At 37.3% G+C, this 17,824-nt stretch overlaps 1 protein-coding gene across 1 annotated transcript in view; it reads right to left on the reverse strand.

Annotated features, from left to right (window-relative positions):
- Window positions 1-17,824, reverse strand: part of Dpy19l2 (dpy-19 like 2) — a 78,182-nt gene that overhangs the window by 35,557 nt on the left and 24,801 nt on the right. Inside the window, exons 8-13 of the mRNA XM_045130084.1 lie at window positions 15,794-15,885; window positions 13,717-13,816; window positions 7,742-7,819; window positions 6,337-6,423; window positions 4,351-4,410; window positions 1,594-1,674 (exon numbers count right to left, since the gene is read on the reverse strand). Of these exons, the coding sequence (XP_044986019.1) occupies window positions 1,594-1,674; window positions 4,351-4,410; window positions 6,337-6,423; window positions 7,742-7,819; window positions 13,717-13,816; window positions 15,794-15,885 (498 nt within the window). The remainder of the gene's footprint in view (window positions 1-1,593; window positions 1,675-4,350; window positions 4,411-6,336; window positions 6,424-7,741; window positions 7,820-13,716; window positions 13,817-15,793; window positions 15,886-17,824) is intronic.

Consider the following 17,824-nt stretch of genomic DNA (forward strand, 5'->3'; position numbering starts at 1 on the left):
TTCATCTGTTTGGTTGAGCTTTTATAAGGATAGTGGTTCTTTTTAAAAGTAGTATTCTTCATTATTCCTCTGACATTTTCCTGTTTCAGTGGTTTTGTTTGGCATCTGTTATAGGGAAGCTAGAAGGGTGGCAATGATTTGTGATGGTTTGATCCATTATACTCTGTGTTTCTTTGTTGTGTTTTTCACATACAATCCCAATTTAACATCACCCCATTTCCAATATAAATTGGTGGTTTGTTGTACTTTCATGCTCTGAGGGATCTCCTATGGGACAACTGATTAGTGACTGTGCTCCTTGAAGCATTTAGTTTGAGTTACATTGATGGCCCTCGTATGTATCAGCTGGAAATTCCTAGCTGTACAAGACTCTGGTGTATTACCCTTGTGACCTTGGGTGAGGTGCTGGCTTAAGATTGATGCTCTCTCATGTGCAGCACTGAAGGCCAAGGAAGTTCCTCATCTCAGAGCACCCCTGCCCCCACTATTTAGGGGTATTAGGATGTTTTTTGAGCACTAATTGATGTTTCTCATAAAGACCAAGTGAGTGGGCAGGGTTCTGGGGCTTAATTTACATCATTGATATAGGCTGGCATCTTCCACAGAGACTGTGTGGGCAGGCAGGGCTGTAGGGCCAGTTTTACACCAGCCATACCATCTGTCGCTGCTTTTCTGAGAGGCCCTTCACTCCATCTCTGCCTCCACCATCACATAACTATCTTCATCTTTAGCTATGGGAACGTGATATGACCATTAAGAGTTCTCTTTATATATCCTGAGTTTTTTCTAGGGAACCTGAATGAAAGCTATGGTTCAGGAAGATGTATTTATTCTATTCATCAACGAGATTTATCAACCAGGGAATGAGGAGGAAATTCATTGTTTGTGTCCTTAGTAGTTTGCAACCAGAAAGAAAAATTACCAAAAATTAGACCAAGAAAGGCAGAATTGTGGCTGAGTAGGAGTTCTATTCTGTGAGATATTGATACCAGACTGAGAGCAGGGATCTGCACACAAAAAGCACATGCTTAATTCTTACCATAAAGTGCTACAAATCAGATGTGTATTCAATGCATTGCTTTCTTTTCCTTCACCTAGTTAGTAAGTAGGGACTTATGTCTCAAAAAGGCCTTATCGTCTAAGACATTTGCCTTAAAACTAATAGAGAAGTAGAAACTCCATCTATATTTTCTAGAAGAAAGTAAGAACTGTTAACATGCCATAAAATATCAAGACATAGTCCATAATGATGAATAAATAAAACTATATTGAAAATTTTAAGAGCTCTATATTGGAAAGCTGAATAAATATTGGTCATATGTTAACACCTGCAATAAGTGGGAAATTTATCATTGAGCTATTACTTTCAGTTGAATTGAAATATTATAAATAACTGAGTCTTATTTATGCAAACCTAGACTTATATTCAATGATATATTTTTCCAGCATTTGAAAATATCATTTAACTATATGATTTTATTATCAACTATGCAAATAGTTTGCTTGAACAAAATGAAGAGAATAGACTGTTTCAAATTTTTATCCACCTATGCATTTTTAGTTACTTTAATGGTTTGACTAGAATATACTTACGTGGTCTGAAACACCTAAGATTTTAGATGTCAGAAACTTCAAAAGAATTGTTCCAGACCACCAAGCACAACCTTGGATTACCTAGAAAATAAGTAGAATTCAAGTTCGCAAATTATAAAAAAAACTCAGTGAAAATACTGTTATACCTACAAGTGACAGAAATACAAAATCATGCAAGATAAGTTAGTGTGGGGTAGTGTCAAATGCATAATGAATGTCAAGAAAAGGAATGTTCCTCATAAAATTCTGTTGATGGGAAAAATCTGAATTTGATGCTGCTACAATAAAATCTCCCCAAACACTAAAGTATTATAATACTAGACCTATGTCTCATGATAATTGTAAAAAAAAATCTTTTAAGACAAATATTATTTCTCAGCTAAAAAGCTAATTTAAGGCTTAAGAGATGGCTTAGTGGTCAAGGAACTTGCCTGCAAAGCCAAAGGATCCAGGTTTGACTCCCTAGGAGCTACATAAGCCAAATGCACAAGTTGGTACATGCATGTGAAGTTCATTTGCAGTGGCTAGAGGCCCAGGCATGCCCATTTGTTCTCTTTCTCCTTCTTTCTCTTTCTCAAATAAATAAATAAAAATATTTTTAAAACATCCTATTTTGGGGTTGGAGAGATGGCTTAGCAGTTAAGGTGCTTGCCTGAAAAGTCAAAGGACCCAGGTTCCATTCCCAGAACCCACCTAAGCCAGATGCACAAGGTGGTGCATGTGTGTGGAGTTCATTCGCAGTAGCTGGCAGCCCTGGCATCATGGCAGGCTTCTGTAATCCCAGAGTAATGATACTAATGCTGATGGCAAAATGTGGGATAGAAACAGGAGAATTTCCCTGAAGCTTGTTGCAATCACAGTAGAGTAGAGATCCAGAGCCAGAAACCCTGCCACCCAGTGGGACTGGATTAATAAACTTCAAAGTCAAACCCCAGGGATACACCTCCTCCAGCAAGGCTCCACTTCCCCAACGTCTCAACCAACTGAGCATTAAGTATAAGGCCTAATCACAAACCAATGAGGCTATGGGTGGCATTTGACATTCAAGCCACCTCATCTCAGGAATGTGTTAATTCATTTATGGATTCATATGCTAGTAGGTTTGAGAGAGGGACTCTATTGTAAAAGACATATATAATCTTCTCCATCCTCTCTGAATTCTTTTTGGCTGCCATGAGGTTTTAGCAGCTTGGCTTTTTTCTTTGTAGAGATGTTTGGCATCACTGACCATCCAGAACTAACAAAACCAGTGACAATGAGCTGACAATGAAAATTCTGAAACTATTGGACAACATAAGTCCTTCCTTCTTTAAGCTGACTTTATTAAGCATTTTATCATAGCTATGGAAAGCTAACACATCTGGCTTAGTATCCACAGGGTCAGATAGTGTCACTTGTGTTGCCCATTGAGACAAGGCAGGGCAAGTATAATAAATGCCAGACCCTCAGCTCAGAGTAGACAGTATTTCTCTGGGTTCATTGTCTGAGCCTTCTGCCACCTACTTGCTGATAGGGCTCCTGCTCAGTCTCCGCCAGGTAGAGTAAAGTGACAGCTGTGGCAGATGCCAAGAGATTCTGGGCTCAGACTGCCTCCATCACTGACAAGTTTAGAAGGCGGTCTGTTGTATTCTAATTTGAATCCTGGGTCCTTAGCCAATCTACCTTTTATAATGTTGCACTGGAATCAGGTGTAGTTATGAAATAATGATTCCACACATATACTGTGTATGCATACACATATGCATATGTTTATACACTGAAAGAGCAAGTGACAGTGAGAAAACCTATGTCCTGGACCTAGAAAAATACCATTTTCCACTAAAAGTAACCAGCACTCATTTCCTTCAGTTAGGGCAATGGGAACAAGATTAGCCCAGGGAATGCTTTGGAAAGGAATGTATGGAAATAGGAGAAAATTATGAAAGCATGTCAAAAATGACAAAATATCCATGCTGAAAAATATTTGCAAGGATAAGTCTAGAATTGATATTTGCACATAATGTTAACATTTTCCACATAGATGACAAAATCTTCCAGCATCATGTGACCTGTACAATTAAAACTTAAAATGCTACTGAACATCATTCACTGGGAGGATGCACATTATGCAAGAGTCTTCCTCTGTTAAACAAAGGTCATTTTCTAACTGGATTGTTTTTATTCTGAAGAATTTAAAAATATATTTCCCTGTGTAAATATTGTACTATTTTGTTAGACTTACTCAGATAACACTTTTTTACTTTCTTATGTGTACAGAATATTTTCAAAACTATTTTGTCAGCTTCCAACTTTTCTAAACTTATATCTTTTGTTTCTTTGATGGTCTTCAGTTGATATGTAACTTAGTTAATTCTCATTCTCCCTAGTCAAGCACTGAAAATAGCATAGAAAATGCAATGAGAATAATTTTCCTTTGTGGCCAGTTTGGTAGAAATCTGGAGATGCCTACAGATACTGTTCTATTTTATTCTTATTTTCAACAATTATGAATTGAAAATTTGATTTCCTTTTAACAAATTGCCAATTTCCAAAGTGAAAAATATCATGTAAGTTTTCAATTATCCAGTGATAAAAATGGATATATATGTAGAAAATTGCATTTCCACTACAAGAGACAGGAAAACGATGCTGCAAGCAGAAATTGGAAATTCATGACTTATGTTCCTTATTAGGCACATGTCTAATTCCTTATTCAGACAAGTCTATACAAGTAAAAAGATGAATCTAAAGAAACTGGTAAAAACATTTGAACCTTACCCAGAAGCTGAGTTCAGACACTCGCAATCTTTGAATTTTATTTTTCTTTAGAATTAATGCCTAGAGGACATATGAAAAAGATGTAGTAAATAAAACTACCACTTATACCACACAACTATATCTTCCCACTCAACTATCACCAGTCACCCTCCTCCTTCCTTAGATAGAATAAATTTCCTGCACACGAGAGGTAAATGCTTTGTGTGCTTAAAAAAAAAATTGCTTCTTGAATCGTGTTAATGCCTTGTTGAATTGTGCTGAATATTTTCTGAGGGTAACTCTTCTGAGGAGATTGATGGAATGTGGGTAATGCCGAGAAAGCTAGACAATATGTTGTAAAGGAAAATGTGGAGGGATTAATTACGATGAAACAAAAAGAATGCAGGGAACAAAAATGTAAAAGCTCAACAGCAATCCCAAAACAGTCCACGAGTGCTCCGCACACGGGAAGTGCTGCATCCTTGCACAGCCGCCGTGGATGTGCTTTCTGACTGGCGTAGAAGTGGGAGGCAGCAGAGCACATCAAGGCTCTGGACGGTGGGTCACAAACAGTTGTGTAACCAGAAGTAACATAAGATGGATTTTCGAAACCATTATTCCTATAAAGATCCAGTGGATATTGTTCTATGAAAGCCAGTGTTAGAAGGAGACAATCCACGTAGGGTAATTATTTGGCCAATGTTCAAACTAGTTTGTAACTCCACTTCATAAACAGACTTCACAGATAATTTGGCTATAGATGAAAGAAAATCAGTCCTATTAACTTTTTGTCACACTATATTTTGATCAAGATGTAGATTAGTCAGCCTAATCTTTCACTTTATTCACAAGACTTTGGGAATTTCCAAAACTGAGAGTCAACCTTGAAAGACAAAGATTTAACACCAATCCAAGTTTGATTCCCCAGGATGCACATGAGCCAGATGCACAAGGTGGCACATGCATCTGGAATATTTTTGTAGTGGCTGGAGGTCCTGGCATGCCCATTCATTCTCTCTTTCTCTCTCTGCCTCCTTCTGTTTCATAAGTAAATATATAAATAAAATCTTAAAGAAAAAAGATACTCAATGGAATGTGTTAAAAGCTATGAGGGCAACTCAAGGTACTTTATACATATTTTGGGCAAACGCAGTATCTCTGTCACAAGTAGCTCACTTACTAAAGGGAATTCAGAAAATACGAACTCTTTCTATCATAAATTTTGGGATGTTTTTCAAGTAAATTGCATTAGCTTATGAACATTTAAAATGTTTACTTGAATTAAAAGGAAATAAATATACCATATTATTTTTCAAAGATAAGATAGAACCAAAGTAATGGAAAAACATTTGCAAGCCAGGCATGGTGACAAACACCTTTAATCCCAACACTTGGGAAGCAGAGGTAAGAGGATTGCCTTGAATTTGAGGACAACCTGACACTGCATAGTGAATTCCAGGTCTGCCTGGGCTAGAGCAAGACTCTACCATGAAAGCCAACAAACAAACAAACAAAAAAAAAAAATCAACAAAACAAAACACTTCCACATAAATAACAAGTCAAGGCCCTGCTTATTTTCCTAGACTTGCATTAGACACAGAAATTGCTACTTAACTAGCAAAAAAAAAATCTTCATGAGCTGCATAAACATGGTATTTATCTTGATTTTTAACTTGATAGATAAATACCCAAGAAATGAATAATGCACACCTCTGGGTTTATCTGTGAGGGAATTTATGGAGACAAGTAGATTAAGGGGGTTCTAACTTACTGGACATTTTAATTTATTGATGGATTCAAACTTTGAGTACATTATTGGGAAGTAGTGAAACATGCTGCCTGGTTGGAGGAGATAGGTAATGGTGAGTATGACATCACACTATGTTTTCCCTGGCTCTTTCCTATGTATAATGATGTGAAGCAGTTCCTGTGCCACAGCTTCCTTTCCTTAAGCTCTGTCTTGCAGCTATTCGGTAATAGTGATGCAAAAGTAACTAACAAACTTACCAATGTCACTAACAAGCACGAAGAATAGTAAGAACTTAAGTACATTGGGTTTCCAAACATCAAAATGAAACAAAGGATAACTGAAATCTGAAAAATGAAAACAATAAGCCAGTTTCACAACTATTACATATACAGTATAATATATGACTTGGAGGCAGAGAGCCATTTCTTTTTTCTAGCATTTTTATTAGTATACATTCATATTGCATAATAATGAAACTCATTATGACATTTTTATATAAGCATATCATTCACTTTTGTCATGTAATAATTCTACTATAAATTTTACTAGTAATAATAGGTTTTGACCAAATGATAATAAAATTTCAAGTCACAGATTTCAAGTATTAAAATTCAAAATCATGAGTTATATTGAATTTAATTAAAATATTTTTTCTCCATCTGCCACTTGGAGAATGAAAAGTTTTTTTAAAGACTATTATTTCACATGTTTGAGTAATGGAGTAATATTAAAAGAATTAGCTATAAATAATATTACATAATATTATTTTTCTTGGAATACTTCATGATTCTTGTCACTTATGAAGCTTTATTTTATTGCACTTTTATGGTTTTTAAAAACTTTTTATTTATTCATTTGACAGAGTGGAGGGGGAGAAAATATGAGGATGGGTACACCAGGGCCTTTAGCTACTGCAAACTAACTCCAGACGCATGTGCCACTGGCTTTATGTGGGTACCATGGAATCAAACCTGGGTTCTTAGGCTTTTCAGGAAAGTGCCTTAACCACTAAGAAATCTCTCCAGTCCTGACTTCTTTTTTTAAAATATTTTTTGTCATTTTTATTTCTTTATTTGAGAATGACAGAGAGAGAGAGGGAGAGAAAGAGACAGATAGAGAGGGAATGGGCATGCCAGGGCTTCCAGCCACTGCAAATGAACTCCAGACGCGTGTGCCCCCTTGTGCATCTGGCTAACGTGGGTCCTGGGGAATCGAGCTAGGCTTCACAGGCAAGAGCTTAACTGCTAAGCCATCTCTCCAGCCCAGTCCTGACTTCTTATGTTTTTAAAAAAGATATGTTTGGGTATTAAGATAAAAACAAAATGAGAAAATTTAAAATTTATCAGTTGCAGACTACTATATTTCTGCAAAATGCTAAAAATGCTTAAGGAAAAAATCTGTTTCAAAATTAATGACAATAATAAGGCATAAAAAATACAAGATAAATGGCTTAGAGACTACATCTGCAATACAACTGAAAGTATAATGAGCTACAATATTGTATACAAAATGTACATACATTTCCAGTTTTCCCTCTAGATGCCTCAATATTATAAGTATTAAATACCACCAAAAGGAAGTACCACATCCAACAGAATTATTTATGCTTTACAAACTATGAGTTATTTTGATATTTGACTTTATAAACACTTAAAATGTTACCATGTTCATGTAAATGATCTTCTGAAATTTGCTTGGCTCAATGTATCCCACAACATACATGGGAAATAATGAGGCTATCTGAAATAAAAAACATAAAAATGCAAAAGTGAAAAAATACTGTAGAAACAAATACTTCATTATTCATGGGCAAAGTAAACATAAATGGAAAATGTTTCTAATGTTAGTCAAAGCAATTTTAACCAATTCTCCAACTGAGGAGTAGCTAGGAATTATAGGGATATCTACAAAAATAAATATCTGTATACAAATTATATATGTGTGCAAAAATTATAGACATATCTGCATGTATGAAAGACATAGATTGCTAAAAAGATAAAACTCAAGCAACGATGTATTCTATGCCCACTACTTGAGAAGCCACGGAGGGGAAACTAGTAGATCAGGCTCTTCCCAAGGAATGAAGATGCCTCATGCATTTCCAGGCTCTGACTTGGCGCTGCAGCTGATTATCTCTAAGAATGAACCAAAACTTGAGAGGCCAACAAAAGGAATGCAACCCACCGTTCAATCCTCTAAGTCTAAGACTCAAGGTTGTTAGTGCCTTTATTTGTCTGTTGGAAGCACATTTACGTTCATTTGGAAAAAGTATCAACGTGGCCTTAACTCTATACATATCAAAACCAATCAGGCATGGAGAAGACAAGACATTACCACAAAGACTACAGAAATAGATCTATGAAGAATCTAGATCATGGATCAGCAGACTTGTTACAGGAAAAGCCAGAGAGTTCATATGTTCTACAGGTCACATGTTGTCCCTTGTTGTAGATTCTTTTTTTTTTTTTCCTCTGATTTTGAAATACTTTAGAAATGTAAAACACATTAACAAATTTTCAGAATTAGATTAGGCCCTCAACAAAAAGTTTGTCCTCTCCAGCCCAGACATACCTGGACAGTGTGGGAGTGTCGAGTAGGCCTCCCTGTGAGTATCCTCCCTTACCTCCCCTTGCCCATTCAGTCACACTGGTACAACTCCAGGCCATCTACTCGTGCCAGGCTGGGGATCAACCCATTTGGCACTTTCCCAACTGCACAGTCCTCCTTCACACACTTCTCTGGTCCCGGTAAAGGTTGCCTAGGTACTGAGTAGGCCGTACGGCATCCAAGTGAGTGCTCTCCCCGCCCATCTGCCATGGACAGTGAACCGAAGATCAGGCCAACTTGGGGCAGTCCCCACTTCCTGCTCCACACCTCCCACACCATATGGCCACCTGTTGCCCTTCTAGACAATAAATCAGACATAAACCCCAATACAATAATAGTGGGTGACTTTAATATCCCACTACCGTCAACAGATAGATCATTGATAGATTATCTACAAAGAGGAATAATGGAACTAAACAATACCATAGGTCAAATGGACTTAGCAGACACCTATGGAACATTTCAACCAGACGCTACAGAACACACCTGCTTCTCATGGAACCTTCTCTAAAATAGGTCACATGCTGAGACAGAAAGCAAGCATCCACAAATTCAGAAAAATTGACATAACTCCCTGTATTATATCTGACTACAATGGTAAAGCTAGAGATCTAACAAAAGTACAGGAACTCCAGGAGATTGAACAATGCACTATTTAACAATGGTAAGTCACTTAAGAAATCAAAAAAGAAATAAAAAAGTCCTAGAACTGAATGACAATGAAAGCACAGCATACTACAAAGACAGAACTCGAGTAATGATGTACTCTATACCCACTACTTGAGAAGCCACTGAGGGAAAACCAGTGTATCAAGCACTTCCCAAGGAAAGAATTTCCCTTATACATTTTCAGGCTCTGACTTGGTTTTGCAGGTAATTATCTTTAATGAGAGGCCAACAAAAGAATGCAATCCACCTTTCAATCACCTGAGTCTAGGACAGTAACTCAAGATTGTTAGTGCCTTTATTTATCTGTTGGAAGCAAATTTGTGATTCTTTGGAAAAAGTATCAACTTAGCTTTAACTCTATGCATATCAAAACCAATCAGGCATGGATGAGATAAGACATTATCACAAAGACTACAGAAATAGATCTATGAAGAATCTAGATCATAGATCAACAAACTTGTTACAGGAAAAGTCACTTAAGAAATCAAAAAAAGGGCTGGAGAGATGGCTTGGCGGTTAAACGCTTGCCTGTGAAGCCTAAGGACCCCCTGGTTCGAGGCTCGGTTCCCCAGGTCCCACGTTAGCCAGATGCACAAGGGGGCGCACGCGTCTGGAGTTCGTTTGCAGAGGCTGGAAGCACTGGCGTGCCCATTCTCTCTCTCTCCCTCTATCTGTCTTTCTCTCTGTGTCAGACGCTCTCAAATAAATAAATAAATAAAAATTAAAAAAAAAAAGAAATCAAAAAAGGTGAGATGACTTAGTGGTTAGGGTGATTGCCTGCAAAGCCAAAGGATCCCGGTTTGATTCTCTAGCACCCAAATAAGCCAGATACACAAAGGGGCACACGCATCTGGAGTTAGTTTTCAGTGGCTGGAGGCCTTCTCGCACACATTCTCTCCCTCTTTCTTTCTCTCTCTCTCTGCCTCTTTCTCTCTCTCTCAAATAAATAAATAAAATATATTAAAAAAAGAAATCACAAAGAAAATAAAAAATTCCTAAAACTGAATGACAATGAAAACATAGCATACTTATGGGACATAATGAAGACAGTTCTAAAAGGGAAGTTTATAGCTCTAAATGCCTACATTATAAAATTAGAGAGATATCAAATAAATAACATAATGATACTTCTGAAGGTCTTGGAAAAATAAGAACAATCAAATCCAAAATACCAGATGGAAAAAAATAATCAAGTTCAAGGTAAAAATCAATGAACTATAAATGAACAAAAAATTTTTAAAAATTGATGAAATTAAGAACTATTTCTTAAAAAAAGATGAAGATCCACAAGCCCCTGGCCAAAGTGATCAGAAAAAAGACTCTAATCATTTAAGATTGCAGATGAAAAAGATGTTACAACAGATACCAATGAAATTGGGGGAGTCATTAGAACATATTTCAAAAGGTTTTATTCCACAAAATAGGAAAATCTGGAAGAAATGGATAAATTTCTTGACTTATAACACTTACAAAAACTACCAGAAGAGATACATTACCTGAATAGAGCTATAATATCTAGTGAGATTAAGAGTAATTAAAAGCCTTCCAAATTAAAAAACATGTCTAGGCCCCAATGAATTCACTTCCAAACTCCACTAAACTTTATAGAGGAATTAAACCAATTCCCCTCACATTATTTCATACAGTTGAAAAGAAAGGTATGCCCCCTGACTCCTATGAAGATAGCATAGTAGTCATATCAAAGTCCGACAGAGATACAAGAAAAGAATATTACAGACCAACATCCCTGATGAACTTAGGCACAAAAAATTCTCAATAAACTTGTACAAATAAAATGCAAGAATGCATCAAAATTATCAACCACTTCGATCAAGTAGGTTTCATCCAAGGGAAGCACAGATGGTTCAACACACAGAAACTGATAAGCATCATAATCACATAGACGTAAGGACAAAAATCACATGACAATTTTAATAGATGAAGAAAACACCTTCAATAAAATACAACATCCTTTCATGGTTAAAACACTTGAGAAACTAGTGATGGGGGGATTATACCTTAACATATCAAGGTCTATATGTAACAGACTTAAAAATACCATATCATCCTCAATGGAGAAAAAGTTGAAGCATTCCCACTAAGGTCTGGAACAACATAGGGTGCCCACTCTTTCTATTATTTAACATAGTACCTAAAGTCTTAGCTCAAGCAATGAGACAAAAGAGAGAAATAAAGGGGATACAAATTGGAAAGGAAGTAATCAACCTAGACTTACTTGAAGATCATATGATTCGATACATAAGTGCCCAAGACTCCATCAAAGAAAAAAAAAAAAAAACTCCTTGAGCTGATAAACATCTTTCAGCAAAGTGTTGGGATATAAAATCAACACACAAAAATCAGTAGCCTTTGAGTATACCAATGACAAACATATGAAAAAAGAGTCAGGGAAGCAGTCCCATTTGCAGTAGCCACAAAAATTAAATATCTTAGAATACCCTTAACCAAAGAAATGGAAGTTTTCTACAATAAAACACTAAAAGAAATTGGGAAAGTCACAGGGGGATGAAAAGACCTACGATACTCATAGATCGTAAGAATCAATATCATGAAAATGGTTGTCCTGCCAAAAGAAATATACAGATTCAATATAATTCTAATAAAAACTATACCAGGCATGGTGGTGCATGCCTTTAATCCCAACACTTGGGAGGCAGAGGTAGGAGGATCTCTGTGAGTTTGAGGCCACTCTGACAATACATAGTGAATTCCAGGTCAGTCTGGGTTAGAGTGAGACCCTACCGTGAAAAACAAAACCCAAAACAAACAACAATAAAAAACTATAAAACTTGCAGCACAGTTTCTGACAGAGAAAGAAAACATAGTCTCAATATTTATATGAAAGCACAAAAGGCCCAGGAACCCCAAAAATATCCTCAGTAAAAATGAATACTACTGGTGGTATCGCCATACCCGATTTCAAGATGTATTACAAAGCCACAGTAATAAAAACAGCATGGAGCGGGTGTGGTGGTTCACGCCTTTAATCCCAGCACACAGGAGGTGGAGGTAGGAGGATTGCTGTGGGTTCAAGGCCACCCTGAGACTACATAGTTAATTCCAGGTCAGCCTGGACCAGAGTGAGACCTTGCCTCAAACAAATACAACATGGAACGGGCATAAAAACTGACACACAGACCAGTGGACTGGAATAGAAGATGCAGGCATACACTTTCTTGGCCAGGAGATACCATGATCAAAAAGATCCAGGTATAAGTTCTAGTAACTACAGCTTCCTGACTTTTGACCGAGAAGCCAAAAATGCACACTGGAGAAAAGATGGCATTTTTGTCAAATGCTGAGGAAATTGGATAACCACATGCAAAAGATTGAATTTAGACCCTTTTCTCTCTCTTTGCACAAAGATCAACTCCAAATGTAACAAAGAAAACTGTTTGGGTGCTCCTCAAAAATCTAAAAACAGATCTACCATTTGGCCCAGCTATACCACTCCTGGACATATGCGCTAAAGACACCACTCTTTACTACAGAGACCCTTGCTCAGCCATGTTTGTTCCTGCTCTATTCATAAGAGTGCAGAAATGGAATCAGCCAAGATGGCCATCTCCGATGAATAGGTGATACGGTACATAAACAACTGAATTCAGTAAGGAAAACTGAAATGATGAAATCTTGATGGAAAATGGATGGTCATGGAAAAAAAAAAAAACATACTAAGCAAGGTTACATTACATAGACTCAGAAAGACAAACATAGCATGCTCTCTCATATCACATCTGCCAGGGCTCAAGAGACATTACAGAGGAAGTGGCAGATCAAATGGGTGCTGTTCGCACATCTACCCCCATGAACCTCCTCCAGGGTGATGGAGGTAGACACTGAGACTTAAAACTCATCAAATCAGGAAATCAGAGGCTGCAGAGATTCCAACATCAAAGAACTTATTACATGCCCCCCACCCCCCCAAGGCTCAGGGAATGCTGAGAAAGGGGAGTTGGAAAGGTCTGGAAAGGTCGTAAGGGTCACAAGGTGGGAAGGAGTATCCTGAAACCCTGTCTTTCCCACAAAGACTGACTGGTGCATTCACGTCCCAACAGTGAGTTCTGGTGACCTCCACTGAGGAGGTCCTTCGGGGGGTGGGGGTGGGGAGACGAAACATAAGATTATAACCCAACTGGAATATGATTAATATGCTATATGTTCCTATGGTGAATAGAAAGTTGTAAAAAATAGTAGGGACTTGGAGGGACGAAAGGGTTCAGTAGAGGGGGTATCGAGGAGGAAGGACAAGGCAGAGTGATAGGAGGAACCCTGCAACCTTCGACAGATACAGCCAAGTATATATCGCATCTCACTTCATTAGTGTGAAGCTATCTTACCTGTGTAAACAGTATAAACTGAGCAAACTGCCAGGGAAGCATGAAAGCAACATTGGAAGCACAGAGGGCAGCATACTGTTGTCCACGAGTGTTTGAGGTCCTTGATTTAAAAAAGCCATTCCATTGAGTTTTACCATAAAGATAGATAATAGCTCAAAAGAAATAATACTTGTAAAGTGACAAAATCTACCCGGTTCCTTTATCTTTTATTAACACATTTAACTTTGAAAATCAGTTTTCTAAAACTAATTTAAAATGCTTTGACCATAAAAATGTTTAGTATAAGAAAATCAAAATTGGAGACTTAGTAACAATTCTGTATAATCTGTCACTAAATAAAATATTTTACTATGCAACTTTATTTCACTATAAATGAAATACGCATGCCACTAAGGTTTTAATACTCAAGTTAATGGTCAGAAAATAGGACATAACCGTGACCTCAAAATGTTCTTCAGTGTGCACTGAGATAGTTCTAATGTCCTACGATGGGAAAAGCACAGTACTGGTGAAGGAATATGCTAACAAATGTGGAAGAAAATAAGGGAAAACCCTCATCAAATTAAAAGATAATTTTCAAATATAGTTAAATTATTGCAGTTGAAGTCAGAAATGTCCACAGTGCAATAGTGAAACCCTGGTAACCACCATCTTTTACCCAACAAGAGTCTATCTAGCATCTTTTAGACTATAAAAACAGAAGTGCCAACATGTAGGCAAAGAACAAAGCAGGAATTGTCCTTCTTTTAGAAGGTTCTATTAAGTTTGACAAGTGCTTGGGTAAGAGCACACAAGTTTTCAAGAGCAAAAGTTTAATGCTCACGTTAGATAATAACGTCACATTAGTAACATCACGGAGCAGTCGTTAAGTATTTGGCAATCCTGTATTTTATCAAACGAAACTGCTTTCAGCTGAGGCACAGAATATGGCACATGCTTTTATGGTGGACATTTCATTCTCTGAACCCACCTGACTGGCCACACTAATATTACTTTGAACAAATAAGTACCATCTTCCTGGAGTTTAACTGGGATGGAGAGGTATAGTCCTTCAACAATTTTTCAGAGGAGACAATGTATTGAATAAATATAGAAATATGAACAGGGGTGGGGCACTGGAGAGATGGCTTAGTGGTTAAGGCATTTCCTTACAAAGCCAAAGATGCCGGTTTGATTCTCCAGAACCCACATAAGCCAGATGCACAAGGGGTGTATGCATCTGGAGTTTGTTTACAGTGGTTGGATGCCCTGGCACATCCATTCTGTCTATATATCTGCCTCTCTCTCTCCAATAAATACATAAAAATATTTTTAAAAAGAAATGTAAACAAGGAACCGTCTCCAAAACTCAACTCTAACATAAGCCTGCTCTCAAGCTTTTTAGTTACCCCAGGATATACTACATACTTCCATTTAATCAGCTATCAGCCCTTAATCATTTGCGAGGGAGTGTGGCTACGTGCTCTGTGGTTTAACAGATGAATGTGGTAGAGTCCCTGTTTTCCAGTCACACTTTTAAATATGTATTGATGTCAATCTCTATGTTGATGTACGAATACATATGAATTCTCCTTAGCTACATCACCTACAAGTTATAAAGTTATTTGTGTAAGGAACTCTTTTTCTTGGCATGTATCTTAATTTTCCATCCAAATCATCATTTGTAATACAATGTGTCAGAGTGCATAAGCTTTGACAAGAGTCAGTGGCTGCTTCTCAGAATCCTTGGAAATAGTCTGTGGCCACATACTTTGATTACAGTATAACATTCTTTTAGGGGAGGTGAGGGTTTGAGGCAGGGTCTCAGTCTAGCCCAGGATGACCTAGAACTCACTATGTAGCCCAGGCTGGCTTCTAACTCACCGCGATCCTCCTTCCTCAGTCTCTTAGGTGCTGGGATTAAAGGTGAGCCGCAAACCCAGCTCAACACAATATTCTATCTAGCAACTACAGCCTAAACTTTTCACAGGAGATTAATTTAACACTCTAAGTTTTATATTATTTTTAAATAATAACTAAAACATAGTCTAAATTTGGTAATTCTAAATTAACAGACTGAAGGGAACTGTAAAATTACCTGAGAATCATAGTTAAAATATACATTTGAAGTACAAGGAATGGATATGAAAAACTTTCACGGAGAGGAGGTGTCCACATCACACGGGTAGCCTGAATTCAAAGAAACAATCAATTCACATCATGTTTCAACACAATAAACATTACTAATGTAAAAATCAAAGATTGGTTTATTTTCACAATTTTCTAGAAAATACTTTATTTATTGATTTATTTGCAAGCAGAGAGAGAGACAGAGATGGTGGGGAGCAGGAAGCATACCAGGGCCTCTAGCCACTGCAAACAGACTGTGCATGCACCACTCTGTGCATCTGGCTTTATGTATGTACTGGGGAACTGAACCTGGGTCTTTAGGCTTCACAGGCAAGTATCTTAACCACTAAGCCACCCCTCCAGTCCAACTTCTGGTATGTTGAAGCTCTCTGATACACAACCAATAAGTAGAGCATGATATATTGTGAAGGCCAGAAACAAGTGAGAGATACATGCAGTCATAAACAGGGATGTCTTAAGGCCAAAGTGATAGGGATGGAGCTGTCAAAATGTCTGGCTCAGAGCCACACCATATCCCTGCAGGCATGACCCTGGCATCCAGGGCTTAAAGATATATAAACTGTCCAGGAAAGCTTCTTAACAAATATCACATATGGCATTTGCAAATATCAAGAGTCATACACAAATTCAAGTTGGTAAGATGGACTCTGAATGAATGAAATGTATCTTTAGAGGAGTTAACTGTAAGTTTTTAAAAACTGGAAGTATTGAGAATCACTAATGTGGTGCACATAATAAAAATATTCATTAAGTTTTAATATATGCTTTAAGACTACTTCTAATATACATGTATTTTATATCAAAAATTCTAAAATTATAGGAAGAATCTAAATTCTTATTACCTTGTATTACAATTTCTAATTTGTAAAACCATTAAAAAGTTATTGCTCTTCTAAATAACCAAATTTATATAAGCCACTAAGGAGGCTCTCAGGCAGAGACAGAAGGAGAAATTATAATATGTATTGCAAAGTCACTTCATTCATCAATGTCTGATATATTCAAATGGAAGGTCATATCTTTATGTTCACAGATTGTTTATTCACAAAGCATCCATTTCATTCAGTTAACATAATATATTTAGGGCTGGAGAGATGGCTTAGTGGTTAAGGCACTTGCCTGCAAAGCCTAAGGACCCATGTTTGACTCTCCAAATCCCACATAAGCTAGACACACAAGGTTGCACATGCCCACTAGGTGGCACAAACATCTGGAGCTTGACTATAGTGGCTGAGGCCCTTGGGTGCCAATTCTCTCTCCCTCTCTCTGTCTTTTTCTCTCACTCTCTCTAAAAAGTAATGAATTAAAAATAATACATTTAAAGCATTTTAAGTATAATTTTCTTATTGTTTGATTTAAGACTCAACCCACAAGCAGCAGGGAAAAGAGTTCTACGCCATGTTACCTGTGCCAATATTTAGTATACATTTTGCTCCAAAAGCTAGCAATTGGATTCTATTCCATTGTCATTTACACTCAGCATCTAATGTAGAGTCTGGCATAAGGTACAAACACAGTTTATATCCTAAATCAATTTCTATGAACTCATTTTAAGGAGCATATATCTGTTTGAGATAAATTACTAAGTTAATTACACTTCAAATCTATCATTTTGTGTTACTGAAAAGGAATCCTGACATGACAGAAAGACGCACATGGTGGGTAGTGATGTCTTGACTATGTGCATGCCTTCCAGCCCAGTGCCAATTCCTCTTTGCAAAAGAACAATGGCATAAAGTTTCCATTGGGGGAAAAAACTGGGTAAGTTCTAAAGATCACCTGTATACGGTTTTGATAATAATACTGAGTTACACAACTAAAAATCTGTTAAGAGAACAGATATCATGTTAAGTGTTCCTCCCACAAGAAAAAAAGCAACAGTTCAGAGGCAGGCATAATGGCTCATGCTGTTGCTTTTAACCCAGCATTTAGCAGACTAAGGCAGGAGGATTAACAGTTTGAAGCCATCCTGGGCTAC

The sequence above is a fragment of the Jaculus jaculus genome, chromosome 11, assembly GCF_020740685.1.
Source record: "Jaculus jaculus isolate mJacJac1 chromosome 11, mJacJac1.mat.Y.cur, whole genome shotgun sequence".
NCBI classification, from domain to species: Eukaryota; Metazoa; Chordata; class Mammalia; order Rodentia; family Dipodidae; genus Jaculus; species Jaculus jaculus.